This window comes from Anser anser (genome assembly GCF_964211835.1).
Source record: "Anser anser genome assembly, chromosome: 3".
Taxonomy (NCBI): Eukaryota; Metazoa; Chordata; class Aves; order Anseriformes; family Anatidae; genus Anser; species Anser anser.
The window spans coordinates 19151187-19168981 of record NC_139722.1 but is presented as its reverse complement, the minus strand read 5'-3'; the positions used below and the strand labels follow the sequence as shown (position 1 = coordinate 19168981).

The following is a 17795-nucleotide window of genomic DNA, read 5'->3' as shown; positions in this document are numbered from 1 at the left end:
GTAACTTGAATACAATACAGTGTTACACTGCTGTTACCATATACCCATCATTATTTACACATTTTCTTCAAAGCCACTGCTTGAAACAACATAGATTTCTATACAATAAATAGGATCTGCATGTTTACCGTGAGATGTATGATACGCAGATTATTAGATGACACCTCTTCAGTACACTGTCACACTTAAACTGTTTCAACTAGTGATCTGATCAGGGACAACTATATGCTTTCCTTCAAGTCTAACTTCTAAAATAAGCAAACATGACAATTGCATGTATGTATGTGTATATACACATATGTATATACATATATACACATACACCAAAAAAAGAAGCAGAAGGCAAAATTTGATCAGGGTACTACCTCACCCCTACAGGTGCAATTACAGAACTGCTGTGCAATTTTGGATGAAAAAAATAATAGAAAACTTCACTCATCTATTAGTCAATAGCCTAGCCAGCCAGTTTCCTAGCTCCGTCACAATTTATGTGACACTAAATACCTAAAAGCATGCACTTTGCCACAGTAAGAATACTGTAAGGAATGAGAACCATTAAGAAACCAAGCTTCAGCAGCTCCACCATTTTATACAGCAATTAACAAATATGAAAAAGATTCAATGACTTCTGGCTTAAGCCCTACTACTCAGTGGCATTAAGGTGTCTTACAAAGAAGTTGACAAGGATAACGCAGCAAATGTTTGCTCTTCCTATATAGATGCACAGAAAATAAAACTTTTGTTGATTAGTAGTAATTACTCTCTAATTCAAGTGCACATTAGCCATTCCATTAGTCTCATCATTGACTGGAAAAAATGAAGTCAAACACTTGACACCCGGAAGATGTGAAGAAGCTGATCATCTTCTCATTCACTTTCAGATGAAATGGCCAATTACTACCTCTGGGACAACAGTGAAGAGGAAGCTAAACAAAGATAATGAGAACTGGTACACATTATAAAAAAAAAAAAGCCTTCTTGGAGACAGGAAGCCAGAAACAAAGAGCTTGGACATTTAAGCAGCTAGAGAGAACAGTAAAAATTGATTGTTCAAGTTTTCTCGTGACCTGGGTTTTTAATTTGTTCATGCCAACTTGCAATAGCAAGTAACATAATGAAGAAATCTACAGATGCGGTCACTGGTGATACTGTGAGGCACACGTGAGCATTGCAAGCCTACCTGCAGAGAGATTACCGCTGCTGTCAGAATGCTAAGGCATATTAACGGACATCTCCATGTTAGGTTACTGAGCTCTTATCAAGCCAACCAACTCACTCCACCCCCCTCAATGAGTTTGCACTGTTAATATATATCTCTGTACAAAAAAAAATTAATTTATTTCATAAGAGGGAAATACAGAACATATAGGATAAAGATTTAATGTAATTCCTCCAGAAGTCTGTCTTTCTGGTGAATCCAAATGTCTATGAGACTGCTAAAAAACACTGACAGCAGCGCTTCGGTTACGATGGAGAAAAAAGCAAACACTGTGTATCATCAACTAAATATTGACTTGATTGTAAAGCAAACAGTGCAGAAAAAAACGTGCTTTTTTTTTTTCTTCTCCCTAGAAGTTGGTGTACAGTTAGCGCTCCAGGCCAGAAATAAGCACAGTTCAAAGTTCAACTCTGAAACAAAAACAGCAGTTCAAGTTGTCACTGCAATGTTAGTCCTTGCAAGTACAGTAGTCTCTAGTCACAATATGTCACAACATTTGTTTAGTAGCTCCTTCTCTTGCCAGTCTGTCAGCTTCTTCATTTCCTTGGAAACCAGCATGACCAGGAATATGCATCTGTCAGGACAAAAGTACAAGAGTATTAGGTATGGAAGAAATTAAGGAAAAAAAGTATATCCATGAAATTTGGTCATGTAATTCCCTCCTGATCCCATGCCTCACACATAGTCCTATGTCCTTCCCATTAATCTTTGTAGTCTGTTTAATGAGCAAGAACTGGATTGTCAAATTGTGAAAATCAACTTTATGAGAAGCGTTGGGCTGGATGAGGACCACCTAACCTAAGAAATGCAGAGAACAGCACTAAGACACTAACTCAGAAGTCCTACTTTCAGAGGAAAGAAAAACCCCTCTGCATTCAGTGTTTAAACCAAGCTAATATTTTCCAAGAAGGACAGAGACCTCCATGCCATTAAAACCCTGGTGATTACAGCACTCAGAATACATCAATGGGATATGAAAACAATCTCTTGATTTTCAGATGTCTTAACAATCCATCCTTAAAAATAAGGAACAGAAAATACTTTCAGCCCTCGATCAATCCTTGTCAGAAGTAAGGGTGGACAGGGGGAAAAGAGAGTAAGAAAATCAGACTTGTCGTTTGACAAGACCTGAGAGAAGACGAACATGAAGGACTCGTGAGATTGTACTAGGTTTCCTAGGCAAGGTTTTGTTAGCAGGGGGCGGGGGCTCCAGTGGGTGGCTTCTGTGAGAAGCAGCCAGGGGTTGTCCCATGACAGACACAGCCAGTGTCTGACAGACCACAGGACACAGCCACACCAGTTGAGCTGGTGGCAGCGTATTTAAGAAATGGTAAAAGCCACTGCCAGCAGCTGTAAGAGAGAGAAGTGGAAAAAATTTGAGAGAACAACTCTCTGCTGCAGCAGATCCATTACCATAAAAAAAGGCGCCTGAAAATCTGTTCCTCTGGAAATAAAGTTTCCAAGTTCAAGAGATTCAGATGGAATGAATGTAAATAAAGCAAATATATATATATTTTTTAAAATATAAAATATATTTATATATATATATTTTTTAAAATATAAAATACACTATGGGTGGCTGAATTTCTGCCTTAGGTTTAGATTTTTACAATTTCTACTACTCAATAGTCAAACTAAAAAATGTAGCGGGAGTTGCAAACTCTGAAACACTTACAACATGAACAACAGAACATCTGCAACAGACTTTCCCTGAAGGAGAGCATGCTGAAGAACTACCCCACTACCCCAGTAAACACAGGAGTTCAATAAATATGCCATTAACAGCCATGAAGTCAATGGTACAGAGACTTACTTCTAGAATCAGCACTCCTTTACTGCAATTAGAGGCAATTTTTCTTTTTTGGGGGGGGGGGGGGGGGGGGGGGGGGGGGGAGGAGGGGGAGGGAGCGGGGAAGGAGAAGACACACCCTATGATGTTTAGCACTGCTATTAGTGGTTACAGAAAAACACCTTTTATCAATAATACATGTATAGACATGGTTTTATTTCTCTACTAGAGAGCTACGTAAATTAAAACTAAGACAACAGATATTTTAACGACCTTTCTGCACCCAGTTTTCTCAGAAACAATGCTGTTAAGGTACAGAAAACTGGAATTAGTTTATTTGGGGTATAATGTCTTAATTTCCCCCATTTAAAGACACTCATGATTAAGTTAAACCAAAGAATCACCATTTAGAGAATTCTGAAAAGCAAATCCAGGAGTTGAGCTACAACTCAAAGACACAGTTATGTTCCAAGCTCAGGTTTCCAGAAACAGAAATAACTATTACAGATATTTTTAAGTAGTAACAAGAAACAGCAGCAAAAATATAAACACACATTTCAATAAACGAAATAGTAGTTACAAGAGACTAGCTTACACTGAAGTGATCATCTTACTTGCTTTAAAAAGAACAAGCAGCTTTATTATATTTAGAGATGTACAATATTACATCCTGTAAAATTCTTTGTTACGGTCATACTTGGCAAGAGTTTACAAGAGTGTTTAAAACGTCATTAAGACCATGAAATGAGATGCTCACCCACTGAATTTCTATGCCTTTTGATAGATTATCAAGTCTTTCAAAATCTTCTTTATTTATTACACTTCCTCCTGAACTTGTTCTCCAGCCATTTGTTTTCCAGTTGTCAACCCAGCTTGTAATACCTGTGCAAAGGGAACATTACCATAAAACATGCTATCAGAGAAGCCAGCAAGGATCACAATGCAGTGAACAACCCATTTAACAGGTCTTTCAATACATTAACTCCAAAGTCTCAGGCAAAGACATCAAATACAGAAGACATTGTTTGGTTCCCTGATAGTGTCTTTCAGGATTGTATTTTTCCATTATTGCTTCAGTTACTTACCAATGTTTTCCCAAACAGATATTTGAAGACTACAACCTTACATACACATTACACACACAATTGTGACATGAACTTCAACAAACTGAAGCTAAGGATTTGCTTGACTGTACAGTAAGCTGGAACAAATTTGTTTTGAGAAATTGAAGAGACACGAGGAAAAACAGACATCTTAAGGCTTATCTTAAGGCTTCTGCAAGCTAAACAGAACATTTTAGAAGAGGACCACGTGAGCAGATTTCTACAGAACAAGATCTAACATTTTGGCCATCCATTGCTGGCCAGCGAAATTTCTATAGTATTCCTTAAACAAAGACTTGCTTGTTTGTTTTGTTTTTTAGTCTCTTCGCTGCTCTGGACAGTATGAGACATCCTTACAGCTTTCACAACAAAGACCTGAACCAAAGGAAGAATCACGGACCTTGCATACCAAACCTCCTAAAAACCAAGCCAAACCACATCCACTTGTACTTCACTGCAGGCCTCCTTTTTTCATATTTAAAAAAATAATAGTTCCTAGATAAATATACAAAATAACTCCAATTAAGGAACGAGTTGCTGGAGCTGTCATTTCCTGCTCATTTTAAATTCTGTTACCTCACACGTGTGTGAAAGAGATTCTGATTAGAAGCGAAGTATCAAGGACTCGCGTTCTGCCCGTTCTGGTTTTTAAGTTGAATTAAGGACAGTAAATGTTAAGAAACAACTTACAGAATTTTCTATTGCTTCTCCCCACATGTGAAAAGTAGGAAATTTAACTGCACTTCAAGTGTTTGAACAGTTTCTCCAATCCAAACAAAACCCAAACCAAAGCAAAATGAAACGACAGGGTCACTACACCAACTTCTGAGCGCTGTCCTCAGTGCATCCTTAACAGCATGTACGTGAACAACATTTTTCTAGACTGTGTGTGTCATACCAATTGTATTAAGACAAAAATCCTTTAGTTACTTCTTCATTCTTCCCAGTAACAGACACTTTGTCTCTAACTGTATTTCATGCACTTGGCAGGTCATCCTTCCAATATTCTCAAAAGTTTTTCATCAAGCAGTCACGAGTACTAAATTCTGTTAGGCATTCTCATCTTTATACTCATCTCCCCAAGCCCCAGTATGTTCTGTGGGCCTTATGTGATGAAACTGTGCACAACACCTTTGAAAAAAAATCAGGAAAACCATCAACTTACCATTAATAGTGAACTTGCTATCAGTATAGATAATTAGTTTCTTGATGTTCTGACTCTTTGCTTGCTCAATTGCTTTGCAGGCTGCCTTAAGAACATTTCAAAGGAAGCACAGTTCAGCACATGATTTTGAACACATGTAACTAAAATACCAGCCAAGTACCTGATGTTAATACAGAAGAACTACAAAGAATATTACTAGAGTCTCTCCATCGCTGAGTACCACCATGCTTTACAGCAGTTTCCCAAAATTACGCATGCAGACGATCACTTAATGAATCAGAAAAACAGAAAGCAACTTAAGTTTCCCTAGCATTTAAAAAACTAAAATCTGATGTTCAATTCTTTACTGCTGGAGCAGCTCTCTGCCCATTTGCGTAACTACCCAAGCTCTCTCAATAGCACATCAAGTTTTAGGCATCTTTGTAACTTTAGAGAACAAGAATGCATACAAGTTCCAACTGTTTGGTTATGCTTTTCTCTTGGTGCTATGAAATATAATAATAATAATAGTGAGAGAAGTGTCTTGGACTGAATGTACAGCTGAAAAACTCTCCAATGCCAAGTTTGATCCCTGGCACACCCATCAGCTCTGCTTGTCCCTCACTAAAAGGAACTTCTTGCAGTTTTTAAGGAGATCAGCTCCCCCTTTCAGTTTATCTCCACATAGCACAAGCAGCAGCAGTACCAGAATTAAGATTAGGTGAGAAGGAAGACTAAATCTGCTGCTGCCAAGAGAATTTTACTTCAAAAGTAACAGAAGCTACTCCGAGAATTATTTATTATGTTTATTAAAGAAATATGGTACTCTGACCCTACGCAGTAAGAAGGCAATTGTCCTCTTAACCACAACTAAAGCAGCTCTTACCCAAAGACTGAGACATGCACATTAATAATACAAAGGATACTACAGAGATTTGAGAACCTTCCTAATGCAAAGGTTGTTTTAAATATCTGTGCTTGGCCTGATGACATTTGGGAGTTCTCAAGCTGAGTTACTGCTTGTCTGAAAGCAATAAAGAACAGTAAAACCTAAAGAGAACAATTTGTTTCAAGTCCTAAACTCCTGGCATTTTGTGTACTTCCCTCACAGCATCCTAACTGCTTTCTGAAGGCCAGAGCTGAAATAATCACGAGCACACCATTGCTTTCTTTGTGCAGAAGCATTTTAGGATGTTTACTACTTACATGTATTTCAGCTCTTTGATTAGTCTGCCGTCCAGGAAGTCTTTCACTGATATTTCTGTATCCAAGGAACAAATAGCAGATTACTAACTCAAAATTATTAGTGGTGTACATCGCTACATAATAGAAAATTATTATCTCTGCAAAACAGAGATAATTTTCATCTTATAAAGGATGAATGGAGATTCTAGGTCTAACTTCTCCTACGCAGCACAACCTGCACATCAGCATCTGCAATCAATATGCAGTTACTTTTGCTGTCTATTATGCATACCTACAATTATTTTAAGACTTCCTGCATCCCTTGAATTCCGACTTCAGCCTCTTAAAAATACTATTTCCAGTCATTTTTCTCTACATCCTTACTTCCTAGAAAAGCTGATTTCCCGCAGTTACTCATTACTCTAACAGCACTATCATTAAGACAAGTCTCACTAGCAGGATTTCATATTCCAGAGGCGGCTGGTACTGTTAACAACATCCAAGACAAACAACATATATAAAAAAAACAACCCATCCGATTACTTACAAAGGGTGGCCTGGTCCCCAGTAGACACCTATTCCGGCACGTGCCCTGTTACGTCCGTTACCCGAGCAGCAACCATCTGTGTAAACGACTGCAAAGTCACCTGCAGGAGAAGTCCCAAAAGCAGAAGTTCAAGCAGTCCTTCAAGGACACAGGCTTTTCAAGCAGAAAGAAACGTCTGCTAGCAGATCAATGCCCAAGCTCCCTGAACAGCCCTTCAAAATGTTCTCTACAGAAACTACCCATATAAATTAGGAATGCAGAACAGCAGAAGTCCCACTGCAGCTTCACACCCTCACTGCTCCCAAATCAGTCAGCCTCCCGAAGCATCTTTGCACCAAGTTCCAAATTCTCTCTACAGTTCTTGTCTTCTTCAGTCAACATTAAAACTTGCCAGCTACGTCTGTATTTAAATCAAGCCTGTAATCTAGATGCATGTAAAAAACAACAATTGTCACGACCAGATAAAGCTGTATGCTGATATCAGTTAAAGCCAATTTATATTACTTTGAAAACACAACCTGAAATAATATACTGTGGCTCAGATTTCCATTTAAAAAGAAAAAACAACAATGTTGCACTGGGCCTGCTGGGTATTACACTATGGCAGCTGGGTGCTGCCACAGAAAAACCTCCCTAAAAGCTTCCTAATAGTTACACTGCTGATTACGAAAGAACACAAACAGCTCAAACTAATTACAAGAAGAATGAAAGACCTTACCCATATATGAAAATTTATCTCCGCTGACTGTTGGTGCCAAGTGCACTTCATCATGTTTTGCACGTTTTGCGGTATGTTCTTCATTCGCAGACTGTTCATATGGCCTTTTGCACGTACTGCAACACAAGAGGTCTTCTTTTGGTTCCTCTCTCTGGCTAGCATTTTCCTGTGTTACAGCTGAAGGACCATGGGCATCTTCAATTAAAAAAAAAAAGAAAAAAATAGAAGAAAAAACCCACCTACATACGCAGGATGAAGTTTTATTCAAAACAACTCAAAGCAGCAATTTTCTTTACACCTAGTGACAATGCCAGTTTAATAAACTGACGCTTCACCCTCAAAAGATAGGGAAAAAATATAATCATATATGCCAGTCATTCTTAGTTCCAGCTCAAAGTGAAGTTGAGTCACACGTAACAGCCTTTAAACAAAAACAGACCTGGCACAAGCAAACCCATACCGAATAACAGAACAGCTTGCGTTGGAATCGTAGAATCACAGTCATAAAATGGCCTGGGTTGGAAGAGACCTCAAGGATCATCTAGTTCCAACCCCCTGCCATAGGCAGGGATGCCACCCACTAAATCAGGTTGCTCAGGGCCTCATCTAACCTGGCCCCGAACACCTCCAGGGATGGGGCACCCACAGCTTCTCTGGGCAACCTACTCCAGTGTCTCATCACCCTCTGAGTGAAGAATTTCCTAACCTCTAATCTATATCTCCCCTCTTTTGGTTTAAAACCATTCCCCCCTATTCTATCATTACCTACCCAAGTAACGAGTCCTTCTCCAACCTTTTTATAAGACCCCTCGAAGTACTGAAAAGCTGTGATGAGGTCACCCCAGAGTCTTTTTTTCTGTAGGCTGAACATCCCCAGCTCTCTCAGCCTTTCTTCTTAGGACAGGTGCTCCAGCCCTCTGATCATCTTTATGGCCCTCCTCTAGACCTGCTCTAACAGCCCCACATCCTTCTTGTGCTGGGGGCCCCAGATCTGGATGCAGCATTCCAAGTGGGGCCTCACCATGGCCGAGTAGTGGGGGACAGTCCCCTCCCTCGACCTGTTGGCCATGCCTCTGTTGATGCAGCCCAGGACGCAGTTGGCCTTCTGGGCTGCAAGCACACACTGCTGGCTCATGTCAAGCTTTTCATCCAACAGAACCCCCAAGTCCTTCCCTGGAAGGGGCCTTAAAGACCCTCTAACCCCAACCCCAACATCTATAACCTATTTACGGGAATATTTACTCCTATTTACGGCCGCACCGCCTGCATCCTCGCAGGGAGCTAGGCGAGGGGAGGCGACCTACCTGCCGGCCCGGGCTGCTGCTGCTGCTCCCCGGGGGTGCCGCCGTTCACGAAGGCCCAGGCTTCCCTCTCGGTGGCGAACTTCTTGAAGCTGGCGGCGGCGAACCTGTTGACCTGCTGCTGGCACTCCGCCCTGCAACACAGCGCCCGGCGGCTCCGTCAGCTCAGCTCAGCTCAGCTCAGCTCGGCCCGGCCCGGCCCGGCCCCGCGGCTCCCGGCCCTGCCCCGGCGGCGGGGCCTTACCAGGTGCGGTAGACGCCGGTCCGCCGGCCCCTGCGCACCGCGTAGAACATGGCGCCGCCCTTGGAGACCAAGCAGGAGCGGCTGAGCAGCGCGACCAGCCACCGCAACATGGCGCCGCCCCGCCGCCATCCGCCCGCCCCGCGGCCCGCGCCCCGCCGCACCCCCCCCAGCCGCCGCCGCCGCCGCCGCCCCGCGCTGCGCATGCGCCACGGCCGGAGAGGAGCCGCGCACAGCGAGTCGCTACGGGCCGCCAGGGGGGTCAGGCTGAGCGGAGGGCGGGAGAAGGGGAGGGAAACGGCTGGCGTTTAAAAATAAAAGAAAAGGTGTGGTTTGCTCACGTGGTTCTGTCATGTTTTCCGTGTTCTTTTCACCGTGACTGAAATAAACTTGCTTTTATTTAGTTATTTGTTTATTTTTATTATTTTGGGGGACTAAAAGTGTGTGGGGGGGGTTGCATTTCTTTTTTTTTTCTTTTTTTTCTTTTTTTTCTTTTTTTTCCCCTTTTTTTCTTGGGGCTAAAAGTATTTTATTTTATTTTATTTTATTTTATTTTATTTTATTTTATTTTATTTTATTTTATTTTATTTTATTTCATTTCATTTTATTTTATTTTATTTCATTTTATTTCATTTTATCTTATTTCGTTTTATTTCATTTTATTTATTTTCGTGTCAAATGAATTTTATGGAATAACACGGTTCCAGCAACGGAGACATTTTAAGGGAACTGAAAGTAGAGTTAAGGAAAGCCCTACACGTCAAAACATTTGCTATCGAAAATCACAAGAACTGTGTTTTCAAAGCCGACTAAACCAACCATCAGCTCCTGCCCATGGGGAGCCATGTGGAAGTTTACAAAACCTGCTCATTAGGAAAGCCCAGGCACACGTGTTTCTCTCATGAAGCCGTAATCCCAGTCCAGAAACTTCCCAACGTATTAAACCCAGGGGAGGAAGCGCCCAGCAGAGCCCAGGTAGCACCCATAAGGCCGGAGAGATGAGCTGACGAGGATCTCATGAAGTTGGACAAGAAGTGCCCAGTCTTGCCTCTGGGGAGGGACAACCCCAGGCACCCCCAGGACATGCTGGGGCCCACCCAGCTGGGAAGCAGCTCTGCATTACAGGACCTGGGGGCCCTGGTATGCACCAAGTTGACCAAGAGCCAGCAATGGGCCCTTGTTGCCAAGAAAGCTAATGATATTCTTGCCTGCATTAGGCACGGTTTCACCAGCAGGTCAAAGGAGGCGATCCTTCCCTTCTACTCAACATTGGTGTGGCCGCACCTGGAGTGTCGTGTCCGGTTTTGGGCCTCCCAGTAGGTAGGGATATGCTGGAAAGAGTCCAGCAGAGGGCCACCAAAATGATTGAGAGACTGGGGCACCTCTCCTACGAAGGAGGGCTGACAGAGCTGCAACTATTCAGCCTGGAGAACAGGAGGCTCAGGGGGAATCTCATCAATGTCTATAAATGCCAGAAGGGAGGGTGCAAAGAAGATGAAGCCAGGCTCTTTTCAGTGGTGCCCAGTGCCAGGACAAGAGGCAATGGGCACAAACTGGAACACAAGGGGTTCCACCTGAACATCAGGAAGCATTTCTTTTCTTTGTGGGTGCCAGAGCACTGGCACAGGCTGCCCAGGGGGGCTGTGCAATCTCCTCCTCGGAGATCTTCAAAAGCCTCCTGGACATGGTCCTGGGCAACCTGCTCTGGGTGGTCCTACTTGAGCAGGGGCTTGGACCAGATGCCTCCAGAGGTCCCTTCCAACCTTCTGTGATCCTCGGATAACTCAAGCATCTTCCATTTATGGTGGGAAGCGGTATTTGCAGTATTTAAAATCATTTTTATTGTGTGGTTTGGGAGAACCCCACAATCGTTCTGCCTGCTTCAATTTTTGTATTAGACCTTTCCTCCAAAAATAAGAGTTTTTGCTCTCCCTGTAAATAAAACTTGGTGCAGTCATGTGAAGGATCAGAGCCTCAGCTACTAAAAGACAGTGAAATCTCACTGGTGTCTTCAGTTAAAGCTCTTCTTTGCCCACCTAATTAATGATCTTGTTCCTGTGATGAGCTCCAGTGGACTCCTGGTCTTTAACAAGTCATTAAAATGAATTGAGCAGCACCCAGGAATGAGCATACCATCAAACTGTTGCACAATCTCAGTTTATCCTTCTCATCCTGAAAAGCATTTGAAGAAGGAATGAAAAATATGAAAAGTACAAAAAGATGGTGCAAACTTCCACATATTTAGTACTTTAAAAGCCATAGACCTGAAGGTCATTAAACTGTTTCCCAGACTCAACTGCTTTGAAAATCCCACATCTCTCAGCATGGAACAGATATCCCATCCTATCTCCAGATCCATGACCTCTTGTGCCGGCTAGCTTGATTTGAAATGTGATAGCTAACTGCATGCAGGGTATATGGTGTCACGGAGGAAGAGAGAAGCTGTGGCTGGGCGCATCCCCTTCATTGGGGTCCTTGAGAAGGGGAGCCTTCCATGGCTGCCCAGCTCCACATACCACACCGAGCTCAGTCACAACCTGCTGTCTCATGTCCTCGTGTCAAGCAGTATCACGTACTGGGAGAAGATCTTATGCATCTTTTGACAGACCTTGGTGGAATACAAAAAGAATTTGGTCAGAGTGGTATCAGAATACATTTATGGCATTTTTTCTTGCATCTTCCAAGATATTCACAAGACTTAATGTTATTCTTATGTACAGAATGCCTATTTCTGTTTTTCTCAGAACAAGATTATTTCCTTGAATTATCTCTGTAAAGGTTTGCACTGAGACTGTTAGGCTTTTTACTGTTTCTTTTTGTGATATTTTTATTTGGTTTGCTTTTCTTTTAATTATGCCTTTTTATAGCAGATGGGTTTCTTATTCCTTACAGGTTTACACATTTGTATAACTTGTCTTATAATGAAAGAGCAACCATCAATAAGTGACAGGGAAAGAAAAGACCTTCTACTGCACTCATTAAATCTTGGGTTGAACAGACAGATTCATACATCCAATTTACAGGCAAGGACTGAACATTAGATGTTCTGCTATCATGACCAACATGCAGAATTCAGTTTCAAACAAACAAGCAAACAAACAAACAAAAAGACTTTGAAGTCGACTGAGTACCATGTACATTGCCTTCATTGCTTTTTCTCCCAGTTGGTAAAACTGAGGCTACATATGATCAGCCAGCCCTACCCTTACTGCTGCATATCTGTTGCTGATTTCTCATTGCTGTTGTGTTGTAGCAGTAAGACAGACGGATCTCTTTCCTCTTGTGGCAGCTGGCATTTTTACTATCGTGCCTATCACTAGATAAGTGAACCAAAACTTGTTTGATTTATTCATTTATTAACATATTTTCTTGGCAGTCATTTCTGTATTTATAACTGACAGTCTGCAGAAAAAAATAGTACTTAATATATGTATACAAAAATACACTCATCACTTAAGTATGAGCGTGTCTGTAAGATGCTTTTATTTAAACTCACTGTAAATGTTAGTGTGGCTTGTCCCACATTAATGCACATAATGTATACATTTGCTAAACATTTTAATCTTCTTTGATAAATATTTTAACTTGAAACATGTTTGAATTGAAATGTGGTTCACTTCAGAAGCTTTTAAAGCAAAATTTGATGAGACCTCAATGAAGGAAGCATCTTCTATTTTAAACTAAGCTTTTAGATAGGTAGGTCACTAAGTAGTCACTTTATCTAGGATACCCTACAAGTGTAAGTTATATCAGCATCTGATTATGTTGATTAAAAATATAATGAGAAGAAAAGGAGGTATTGCTTTTCCTGCTTTTCTGAACCGAGATCTTGCAGAACAAAAAACCTGTCCAGGCTTCCATGTAAAGCTATGTGTCAAAGAAGCTGCAAAGCTGCTTCATCCCCTAGCATCACAATCTTTAGTGGACCCTTAGAGGAACAGTCTACCAATGTGCATTGACAATTTGGCATGGTTATACAAGCCTCTTCCAGAGAAGTGAGCTGGTAACATACTCAGTTTTGCTTCTGATTTTAGAGTTCTGACCAGTTTTGCCTTTTGTTTCTTCCAGTTAATATATTAAATCATTTTACTGATAGCATCACAAGACCTTGTCCTGTTGCTTTCGGGGTCCTTCTGTAACACTGCTAATTCATTCTTTCCACTTCTTTGCCTGGTCCATTCTGAGTCTGCCTGACATACGGAGCTCATTAATTAGTGGGTGTCAGAAAGGAAACATCTATTTGCACATTGTTCTCTCAATTCTCACATCGGTCTATTCAGTAGCACTACTATCATGGGGATGGGAAGTCTTAGAAAGTCACATTGCTTTTGTATTTCTCCATTAACACTCTGAACAGTGCAATTTTGATCCATCTGCACATCATCTAGTCTTTCTGCCTCTTGTAAAAGATTTCTCAGTATAAACTGAATGCAGAATACTGGAATGCTGAGATGATTACTTTTCTTTTTTCGTTTTTTTTACTCCTCAGTCAGATCCTCATCATTGCTGTTTAGATAATTTCACATCTCTATAAATACTAATCCTGAATGTCAATACGAGTTGGGCAGTTTTTCCTATTCTGTGAATTCGTGCAAGGAAAAAAGAGTGACTCAGGAGAAAAATGGCAGCTGAACAGTTTGATTTTCTGACTGTCAGAAATTTAGCAAAAAGCCTCTAAATGTTAGAAAATAGGATAAGCTGCTTTCTGCAGATGCTTTGGCTGATTAGCATTGGTTTGTGTGTGTGTGTGTGTATGTTCTTGGCAGTGTTTTGTTTATAGCAAGAGCCTATCACTCCACTGCTGGATTTTTTATTTTATTTTATTTTATTTTATTTTATTTTATTTTATTTTATTTTATTTTATTTTATTTTATTTTATTTTATTTTATTTTATTTTATTTTATTATTTTATTTTATTTTATTTTATTTTATAACAGACTATATAGTGCTAGTGAATGTGGTATTACATGTTAAAATTGGCTGCTCTTAGGGTTATTCAGGGAATCTAAGTACTGAGCCAGTGCTCTGAACCACACTAGCCTCTCTGAGCAGTGCGTGCAAGAGCTGCACACATACCTCAGAATGGGACTTGCCCTTTAGCAGGGAATCTGTCATGCCTTGGGGTACCCAGGTCCATAATGCAAGGTTTTAGCTCCATTTTAGATGCACAGCCATGTGCATTCACCTGAATCAACATACAAGTCAAAACTGGAGTGAAATAATTATTCCTTAAAGAACTAAGAGGTATCTCTAGATCAGCTCCCCTTGTCCCTGTGGGTGACTTCAACTTGCCAGATGTTAACTGGGAATGCAACACAGCTGAAACAAACAAGTCTTCAGGCTGCTCAGAGAACTAGTTAGTAAGGTCCCCCGGGAAACTGCCTTTGAAGGTGTTGGGGTCCACCAGTGAATTCAAGCAGACAGGGCAGAAGATCGGCTTGGCTGAGCAGGGATCTGAGCAGCTCTAGAAAGAGCGTAGGCAGAAAGTGTATGGCCAGTGGAAGCTAGGTTGGGTGACATGGGAGTACTACCGAGATGCTGTTTGCCATTTTAGGGAGAAAATTTGTGCAGCCAAAGGTCAATTAGAGTTGAAGTTGGATGGTACTGTGAGGGACAACAAAAAGGGCTTTTAAAAACATTTTAACAGCAAAAGGAAGACCAGAGAAAACATTGGTTCATTACTTGATGAGGATGGTGACTTCATAAATAGGGACATAGAAAAAGCAAAGACGTTTAATGCCTTCTGCACCTCTCTCTTCAACATTGATGGTGAGCTCTGGGATGCCAAGTGCCCGGAGTTGGAGGACTGTGATAGTGGTAATGATAAACTCCCAGCCAACCCTGAACTTGTGTGGGATTTGCCTCTGAAGCTGGCTGCATTTAAGTCTATGGGGCCTGATGGGACTCATGTCAGGGTACTCAGAGTGCTGGCTGATGTCATCAGGAGACCTCTCTCAATTATTTTTCAACAGTCTTGGGAATCTGGAGAGGTTGCACTTGACTGGAAGCTGGCAAATGTGGTTCCAATTTTCAAGAAGGGCAAGAAAGAAGACCCTGGTAATTACAGGCCTGTCAGTCTCACTTCAGTGCCTGGTGAAATTATGGAGAAGATTATTCTGGGAGTTATTGAAAAACACCTGAAAACAACACAATCACTGGTCCCAGTCAACATGGGTTCATGAGAGGAAAGTTCTGCTTAACAAATTTAATTTTCTTTTATGACAAGGTCACCCATCTAGTTGACCAAGGGAAGCCAGTTGATGTAATCTTTTTGGATTTCAGAAAAGCTTTCAATACTTCTGGACAAAATGCCCAGCATACAGCTAGACAAATACATAATATTGACAGCTGACAGGTTGGGCTTAAAAGGTTATAGTAAACGGGGTTACATCAGGTTGACAGCCAGTTGCTAGTGGGGTTCCCCAGCACCTCATTTTTGTGCCAGTTCTCTTCAGTGTTTTCCTAAATGACTTAGACCCTGGTCTCAAGTGTATGCTAAGTAAGTTTGCAGATAACACTAAATTAGGAGGAGCTGTTGACTACGTTGAGGGTAGGGAGGCCTTGCCCAAACTGCATGAAGTTTAACAGGAGCTATTGCCGGATTCTGAACCTGGCACAGGGCAACCCTGGCTGTATGTACAGACAGACTGGGAGATGAAAGGCTGGAGATCAGCACTGTGGAAATGAATCTGAGGGTTTCAGTCGACAGAAAGTTGAATATGAATCACCAGTGTGCCCTGGCAGCCAGGAAGGTCAACGTGTCCTGGGGTGCATCAAGCACAGCATTGCTACCTGGTTGAGGGAATGGATTGTCCTGATCTGCTCTGTGCTGGTGAGGTCTCACCTGGAGTAATACGTGCAGTTTTGGAGGCACCACAATATCAGAAGAAAATAAAACTATTGGAGAGCATCCAAAGGAGGGCTATGAAGATGGTGAAGGGTCTAGAGGGCAAGACATAAGGAGCAGCTGAAGTCACTTGGATTGTTCAGTCCAGAGCAGAGCAGGCTGAGGGGAGGCCTCATGGCGGCCTGCAGCTCCCTCACGAGGGGAGCGGAGGGGCAGGCGCTGAGCTCTGCTCTCTGGGGACAGCGACAGGACCCGAGGGAATGGCATGGAGCTGGGACAGGGGAGGGTCAGGCTGGGTGTTAGGGAAAGGTTCTGCACCCAGAGGGTGGTCGGGCACTGGGACAGGCTCCCCAGGGCAGTGGTCACAGCACTGAGACTACTGGAGTTCAGGAAGCATTTGCACAGCATCCTCAGACATAGGGTCTGACTCTTGGGTGGTCCTGTGTGGAGCCAGGAGTTGGACTTGATGATCCTAGTGGATACCTTCTGACTCAGGATATTCTATTCTATTTTAGCAGCTTGCAACTGAATTGTTAATAGTGCTGCCTTTGTTATAACACCATATATAACAAAAAGTGCTTCCAGTTATGAGAAAGTATGTGGAGCCCAGGACTCGTATTTTGAGTTAGCACCTGAACATAGCAGACGACGCATGAATTATTTCTGTTCTAATGACTACTTAGTAACTCCCTGCCACAGGGCCTCTGGGTTCTGCAAGGACATCCTCCCTGGGCCGAGGAGGGGGCTGAACATCAGGGGTGAACTCGATCTATTAAATTGGATGCAGAGAGATGAAATTGTATTAAAGAAAGATCATCTGCTATCACGCTGTGTTTTTAAAGCTGGTGGCTTCTGCTACCAGTTTTTACATGGTATTTTGTGTGTGTGAGGGAGCTGCTACTGGTTTTTATATGGCATTTTATGTTGGTGAGGGAGTGCCAGAAGAGGTGGCAGCACATTTTGCCGACGGTTTTGGTGTTCACTGGCTGCTGTACCAGGCTGCCCAGGCCCAGACCTCATTTTTACAGAAATTTACAGAAAATTTACAGAAAATTGCATTTACAGAAAACGTGTTTCATCACCAGAGGCTACAACCCTGAGGGGAGCAGGGCAGTGAGGCTGCCTCACGCCCCCCAGACCCAAGGGGAAGTGGGCTGAAGTGGGGTGCACATGATGGGGATAAGGCAGGGTGGAAGGGGGGGCGCTTCCTAAAAAAGGAAAAAAAAAAAGAAAGAAAAGGAAAAAGGAAAAAGGAAAAAGGAAAAAGGAAAAAGGAAAAAGGAAAAAGGAAAAAGGAAAAAGGAAAAAGGAAAAAGGAAAAAGGAAAAAGGAAAAAGGAAAAAGGAAAAAGGAAAAAGGAAAAAGGAAAAAGGAAAAAGGAAAAAGGAAAGCCTGTGAGGGAATGGTGAGGACACCACACTCCCCGCAGGCAGAGGCGATGGCTGCGCCCGCCGCCCACATTGCGCATGCGCGCCGCCGCCACCGCCGCTCCCCCCTCCCTCCGCTCTTTGCCCCGGCCCGCTCCCCGCGTCCCCGCCGCTGTCTCTGCCGTCATCCACGCGCGCCGTGCCAGCACTCCGCGAGCCCTCTGCGGCGTCACCCGGGCGGAAACCCTCCGCTCTCTCCTGCGCGCGCGGCGGCTTCCCTCTGCCCTTCTTCCGGCTTCGGCTTCACCATAGGGCGGGGTGGGCGGGGCGGAGC

General features: G+C 42.6%; 1 protein-coding gene across 1 annotated transcript; it reads right to left on the bottom strand.

Annotated features, from left to right (window-relative positions):
• Positions 1 to 1309: 1309 nt before the first annotated feature.
• RNASEH1 (ribonuclease H1) lies at positions 1310 to 9437 on the bottom strand. The gene is made up of 8 exons (XM_083829557.1): positions 9251 to 9437; positions 9010 to 9140; positions 7706 to 7900; positions 6988 to 7087; positions 6462 to 6516; positions 5277 to 5361; positions 3766 to 3890; positions 1310 to 1793 (listed from the first exon to the last, which is right to left on the bottom strand). Exons 1-8 carry the CDS (start codon positions 9358 to 9360, stop codon positions 1707 to 1709), a joined length of 888 nt encoding a protein of 295 aa, XP_083685683.1. The 5' UTR covers positions 9361 to 9437; the 3' UTR covers positions 1310 to 1706.
• Between the last annotated feature and the right edge of the window lie 8358 nt (positions 9438 to 17795).